A 7,341-nucleotide genomic window follows, 5' to 3' on the forward strand; every position below is an offset into this window, starting at 1 on the left:
ACATGGTTATGATGTAACTGTAGTGCTGTACATGGTTATGATGTAACTGTAGTGCTGTCCATGGTTATGAAGTAACTGTAGTGCTGTACATGGTTATGATGTAACTGTAGTGCTGTACATGGTTATGATGTAACTGTAGTGCTGTACATGGTTATGAAGTAACTGTAGTGCTGTACATGGTTCTGAAGTAACTGTAGTGCTGTCCATGGTTATGAAGTAACTGTAGTGCTGTCCGTGGTTATGAAGTAACTGTAGTGCTGTACATGGTTATGAAGTAACTGTAGTGCTGTCCATGGTTATGAAGTAACTGTAGTGCTGTCCATGGTTATGAAGTAACTGTAGTGCTGTCCATGGTTATGAAGTAACTGTAGTGCTGTCCATGGTTCTGAAGTAACTGTAGTGCTGTCCATGGTTCTGCAGTAACTGTAGCTGCTGTCCATGGTTATGAAGTAACTGTAGTGCTGTCCATGGTTCTGAAGTAACTGTAGTGCTGTCCATGGTTCTGAAGTAACTGTAGTGCTGTCCATGGTTATGAAGTAACTGTAGTGCTGTCCGTGGTTATGAAGTAACTATAGTGCTGTCCATGGTTCTGAAGTAACTGTAGTGCTGTCCATGGTTATGAAGTAACTGTAGTGCTGTCCATGGTTCTGAAGTAACTGTAGTGCTGTCCATGGTGCTGAAGTAACTGTAGTGCTGTCCATGGTTATGAAGTAACTGTAGTGCTGTCCATGGTTCTGAAGTAACTGTAGTGCTGTCCATGGTTCTGAAGTAACTGTAGTGCTGTCCATGGTTCTGAAGTAACTGTAGTGCTGTCCATGGTTCAGAAGTAACTGTAGTGCTGTCCATGGTTATGAAGTAACTGTAGTGCTGTACATGGTTATGATGTAACTGTAGTGCTGTACATGGTTATGAAGTAACTGTAGTGCTGTACATGGTTCTGAAGTAACTGTAGTGCTGTCCATGGTTATGAAGTAACTGTAGTGCTGTCCATGGTTATGAAGTAACTGTAGTGCTGTCCGTGGTTATGAAGTAACTGTAGTGCTGTACATGGTTATGAAGTAACTGTAGTGCTGTCCATGGTTATGAAGTAACTGTAGTGCTGTCCATGGTTATGAAGTAACTGTAGTGCTGTCCATGGTTATGAAGTAACTGTAGTGCTGTCCATGGTTCTGAAGTAACTGTAGTGCTGTCCGTGGTTCTGAAGTAACTGTAGTGCTGTCCATGGTTCTGAAGTAACTGTAGTGCTGTCCATGGTTCTGAAGTAACTGTAGTGCTGTCCATGGTTCTGAAGTAACTGTAGTGCTGTCCATGGTTCTGAAGTAACTGTAGCTGCTGTCCATGGTTATGAAGTAACTGTAGTGCTGTCCATGGTTCTGAAGTAACTGTAGTGCTGTCCATGGTTCTGAAGTAACTGTAGTGCTGTCCATGGTTCTGAAGTAACTGTAGCTGCTGTCCATGGTTCTGAAGTAACTGTAGTGCTGTCCATGGTTATGAAGTAACTGTAGTGCTGTCCATGGTTCTGAAGTAACTGTAGTGCTGTCCATGGTTATGAAGTAACTGTAGTGCTGTCCATGGTTCTGAAGTAACTGTAGTGCTGTCCATGGTTCTGAAGTAACTGTAGCTGCTGTCCATGGTTCTGAAGTAACTGTAGTGCTGTCCATGGTTATGAAGTAACTGTAGTGCTGTCCATGGTTCTGAAGTAACTATAGTGCTGTCCATGGTTCTGAAGTAACTGTAGTGCTGTCCATGGTTCTGAAGTAACTGTAGTGCTGTCCGTGGTTATGAAGTAACTGTAGTGCTGTCCGTGGTTATTAAGTAACTGTAGTGCTGTCCATGGTTCTGAAGTAACTGTAGTGCTGTCCATGGTTATGAAGTAACTGTAGTGCTGTCCATGGTTCTGAAGTAACTGTAGTGCTGTCCATGGTTCTGAAGTAACTGTAGTGCTGTCCATGGTTATGAAGTAACTGTAGTGCTGTCCATGGTTATGAAGTAACTGTAGTGCTGTCCATGGTTCTGAAGTAACTGTAGTGCTGTCCATGGTTCTGAAGTAACTGTAGTGCTGTCCATGGTTCTGAAGTAACTGTAGTGCTGTCCATGGTTATGAAGTAACTGTAGTGCTGTCCATGGTTCTGAAGTAACTGTAGTGCTGTCCATGGTTATGAAGTAACTGTAGTGCTGTCCATGGTTATGAAGTAACTGTAGTGCTGTCCGTGGTTCTGAAGTAACTGTAGTGCTGTCCATGGTTCTGAAGTAACTCTAGCTGCTGTCCATGGTTATGAAGTAACTGTAGTGCTGTCCATGGTTCTGAAGTAACTGTAGTGCTGTCCATGGTGCTGAAGTAACTCTAGCTGCTGTCCATGGTTCTGAAGTAACTGTAGTGCTGTCCATGGTTCTGAAGTAACTGTAGTGCTGTCCATGGTTCTGAAGTAACTCTAGCTGCTGTCCATGGTTATGAAGTAACTGTAGTGCTGTCCATGGTTCTGAAGTAACTGTAGTGCTGTCCATGGTTCTGAAGTAACTGTAGTGCTGTCCATGGTTCTGAAGTAACTGTAGTGCTGTCCATGGTGCTGAAGTAACTCTAGCTGCTGTCCATGGTTCTGAAGTAACTGTAGTGCTGTCCATGGTTCTGAAGTAACTGTAGTGCTGTCCATGGTTCTGAAGTAACTGTAGTGCTGTCCATGGTTATGAAGTAACTGTAGTGCTGTCCATGGTTCTGAAGTAACTGTAGTGCTGTCCATGGTTATGAAGTAACTGTAGTGCTGTCCATGGTTCTGAAGTAACTGTAGTGCTGTCCATGGTTCTGAAGTAACTGTAGTGCTGTCCATGGTTATGAAGTAACTGTAGCTGCTGTCCATGGTTATGAAGTAACTGTAGTGCTGTCCATGGTTATGAAGTAACTGTAGTGCTGTCCGTGGTTCTGAAGTAACTGTAGTGCTGTCCATGGTTCTGAAGTAACTCTAGCTGCTGTCCATGGTTATGAAGTAACTGTAGTGCTGTCCATGGTTCTGAAGTAACTGTAGTGCTGTCCATGGTGCTGAAGTAACTCTAGCTGCTGTCCATGGTTCTGAAGTAACTGTAGTGCTGTCCATGGTTCTGAAGTAACTGTAGTGCTGTCCATGGTTCTGAAGTAACTCTAGCTGCTGTCCATGGTTCTGAAGTAACTGTAGTGCTGTCCATGGTTCTGAAGTAACTGTAGTGCTGTCCATGGTTCTGAAGTAACTGTAGTGCTGTCCATGGTTCTGAAGTAACTGTAGTGCTGTCCATGGTTCTGAAGTAACTGTAGTGCTGTCCATGGTTCTGAAGTAACTGTAGTGCTGTCCATGGTGCTGAAGTAACTGTAGTGCTGTCCATGGTTATGAAGTAACTGTAGTGCTGTCCATGGTTCTGAAGTAACTGTAGTGCTGTCCATGGTGCTGAAGTAACTGTAGTGCTGTCCATGGTTCTGAAGTAACTGTAGTGCTGTCCATGGTGCTGAAGTAACTGTAGTGCTGTCCATGGTTATGAAGTAACTGTAGTGCTGTCCATGGTTCTGAAGTAACTGTAGTGCTGTCCATGGTGCTGAAGTAACTGTAGTGCTGTCCATGGTTAAGAAGTAACTGTAGTGCTGTCCGTGGTTATGAAGTAACTGTAGTGCTGTCCATGGTCCTGATGTAACTGTAGTGCTGTCCATGGTTATGAAGTAACTGTAGTGCTGTCCATGGTCCTGATGTAACAGTCCCTGCAGCTCAGAGCACCAAATATACAATTTATTCCATGCTGAAATGTACGCCTTACTTGACAGTGTCAAGTAAAAGTAGTGAAAATAGCCGATCTACAAGCTTACAGCGTGTTTGGATGTGACGTGCTGTGAGCTTGTAGATCTATTTTTGCTAAATAAAAACCTAATTAAGTTAAAGTGAAGGTGTTTTTTTTATACTCAACCAATGAAAAGTAATATGTGAATAGATAACATTGGACCCATTTCCTTTTAATTAAAAGTACCAGTGTTATATTCAAGGTTTACACCCGACAGCGACAATATAAATATGTGGATGGTGAAGGATGTTTGGCCTTCATTTATTTCTCAGGGAAATGAATGAAGGCTGCGTGAATGGAAGACGTAAGGCCCTTTCACACAGGGAGCACCGTAGTGAATGGAAGACGTAAGGCCCTTTCACACAGGGAGCACCGTAGAGAATGGAAGACGTAAGGCCCTTTCACACAGGGAGCACCGTAGTGAATGGAAGACGTAAGGCCCTTTCACACAGGGAGCACCGTAGTGAATGGAAGACGTAAGGCCCTTTCACACAGGGAGCACCGTAGTGAATGGAAGACGTAAGGCCCTTTCACACAGGGAGCACCGTAGAGTATTTTGGACTGGCGGAGAAGTCGACGTCCTGAGGGGAAAGCAGGCCTGTGACATTTTCGCGCACGTGTTAGTTTCATGCACGTGCCCACGGGGCGGCAAGAGCTGGATTGTGGTCAGCTGAAACGGCCTTTACTGTAGATGTTGAAACAGATTCCTCTAACATGAAGCAGAGACAGAGCATAAACTGAGCAGTTAACCATGGTCATAATTAGACTTCAAACATCACTTTATTGTTTAAAAGTAAAATGACACAAACAATCCGTAGCCCTACACAATAGAAAGAAAACTAACAAAAAAAACGCCACACCATTCCAATATTCAAGAAGACAAATTGAATGGAAAGCAAAAGTAAATAATGATTAATAATAAAAGTTCAAAGATCATAATCCACTCAAATCAAATATACTTAGTTGGGAAAAAAATATAAATTATTTATTTCACCAGAGCCTCTCTCTCTCTCTCTCTCTCTCTCGCTGTTCCCTGTTAGCCCTATGGGTGGCGCCAATCTCACTTTCTATTCACATCTTCGCTGTCATCATCTAACTCTTTGTCCTAAAGTAAATAGTCAAAGCATACTGAGGTGCAGTTCCAGACTATATAGCATTCAGAGGTTGGGGAATAGTTGTCTGGTTATGCAAGACTAACACTAGGCCCCCACTTTTTCCTCCTCTACACCATTAAATCTCTTGGCAAAAATAGCAGACCTACAAGCTCGTATCGCGCCACTCGGTGGCGCGATATGAGCTTGTAGATCTGCTATTTTTCAATAGCTAAAGCATAACATGATGCTGACACCAAATGGGTTCCCGTTCAGAATGGGTTAATTCTCTTGGCAAAAATAGCGGATCTACAAGTTTGTGGCGTGTTGTGAGCTTGTAGATGGGCTACTGTTGCTGAATGTTTGCCCCTAAAATAGGAACACTAGAGTGTTCCAGTGGTCAGGAAAGCATTAACCCATTAAAACCGGGAAAGCATCTGTGTGGTTTTAGATTTTTGCATAGGCTATTCAAAGATAGCAGATGTACAAGGACACAGGTCGCAGCACGCCACCTTGTGCCTGACTCAGAAGGTTTTTTGTAGAATAGGCCTCAGGTCTACAATCTGGAGTTGTGAATTAAGCGACAGTCCGTCCTGCAGGGATACATGGAGAAGGCATATCGTCAATAACACAGGGATACATGGAGAAGGCATATCGTCAATAACACAGCGAGGAGGAGAGGAGGGGGGTCAGGCGATGGTTTGTCGACTGAAGAGGTCAAGGGTCACCGCCGAGAGGAATGCTGGGAAGCTCTTCTGGTGGTGCAGATGGAGGTTGACCATCTCCCCCAGGGTCTTGGCGAACTCCGTCTCCATCAGCTCCACTCCACTCCCCCGCTGCGGGACATGAAACAACACACACACACACACACACTTGTATTACTACACTAGTGAGGACATCAATCTGTTTTGGACAGAGATTTTATAAAACTAATTTCTGAGTTAGAAACACCACTGTTAGTACACTTGTAGGGAGCGGGGCATTTGGTGCACACACACACACACACACACACACACACACACACACACACACACACACACACACACACACACACACATCAAACATCTAGGCCGGGCTATTGCACCACCCTCTTCCCAAGAGAGAAACTTTTGAAAGTGAGGCGAGATCACTTTAAAAAATAAATTGTTGTTTGTTGTCTATTGAGGCATCGAAGTGTGTGTATTTTGTGCGTGTGTGTTTACGTGTCGACGCACGCGCTCGTGTGTGTGCGTGTGTGTGTGCATGTGCACAGCAGGGCGAAGGTGTCTAAATCTGTGTGGATTAATTAAAAGGAATGAGAAGCCGCTCGGGGCGATGTAGTGAAGGAGAAAAAGCACGAGGGGAAACGAGGGAGAGTAATTAAAGCAGTCAGGAGGGAGGGGGGGGGGGGGAAAGAGAGAGAGAGAGAGAGAGAGAGAGAGAGAGAGAGAGAGAGAGAGAGAGAGAGAGAGAGAGAGAGAGAGAGAGAGGAGAGAGAGAGAGAGAGAGAGAGAGAGAGGAGAGAGAGAGAGGAGAGAGAGAGATGAGAGAGAGAGAGAGAGAGAGAGAGAGAGAGAGAGACCCCAGACACTGCAGGATTCTGGGTGATACTCAGCCCTGACAGACAGGTACCTTATGCTCAAATATAACTGTCATACAAACTAAGAGAACACTCCAGGTGTTTAACGTACAGTAAACATACAGTAAGAGAACACTCAGGTGTTTAACGTACAGTAGATACAGTAGGACGACAACAAGAAGAGGGCTGGAAACTAGGGCTTCCTTTGGGGCTTATTATTTTATGTTACATTATATATCGTCGCCATCGGGCAGAACCTCTTAACTCCATATTTTAACTGTTTGTGTTTTGGTAAATTAACGCCCTTCTTTTTGTTTTTTATATATTTTTTATCCCACGATTTTGTTACCCATTTTTCACCCCTGTGTCAATCATCTAATGTGATCCTGGGCTCTACACACCCTCCGCCAACCTGGGGAGAGCAACGGACTTAACTCATGCTTCCTTCATGCCTGAGTGTCCAAGTTGCTCCTTTACACCTGACAGGGGGGAGTTTCCCTGGTTGGACGTAGTGCGTGGAAGGAACACGTTATTCCAACCAGTTCCTTTACCCTCCATCATTAACGCCCTTCTTGATCATACTACAGCGTCTCACAACAGTCTCAAAAGTATCAGATCCCCAAGCTGCGTTTCCAGCTGGTCGATCTCCTACTTGTACGCTCTCAAGAGTTAAAGATCTAATGAGGGTCCATTTGGTTACCAACCCTCCATCATGTAGCTGGGGACCACCTGGAACCCCCTCAAGGACCGCTGGTTGAAAACCACTGACTTAGACCATTTTAATTGTCTCTGGTTTTATGCAAATGTTGGTTCATGTTTATGTTTTGTACTGCTGACTCCCTCACACAAGACATCTTGTATCTCAATGGTATAGCCTGGAAACCAGACAAATCTGCC

General features: G+C 44.3%; 1 protein-coding gene across 1 annotated transcript in view; it reads right to left on the bottom strand.

Moving 5' to 3' along the window:
- Nucleotides 1–5,174: 5,174 nt before the first annotated feature.
- Nucleotides 5,175–7,341, bottom strand: part of mad1l1 (mitotic arrest deficient 1 like 1) — a 157,220-nt gene continuing 155,053 nt past the window's right edge. Inside the window, exon 18 of the mRNA XM_083764745.1 lies at nt 5,175–5,722. Coding sequence (XP_083620871.1) covers nt 5,576–5,722 — 147 coding nt within the window. The 3' untranslated portion in view covers nt 5,175–5,575. The remainder of the gene's footprint in view (nt 5,723–7,341) is intronic.

Source organism: Protomyctophum parallelum, assembly GCF_964188405.1.
Source record: "Protomyctophum parallelum genome assembly, chromosome: 5".
Lineage (NCBI taxonomy): Eukaryota > Metazoa > Chordata > Actinopteri > Myctophiformes > Myctophidae > Protomyctophum > Protomyctophum parallelum.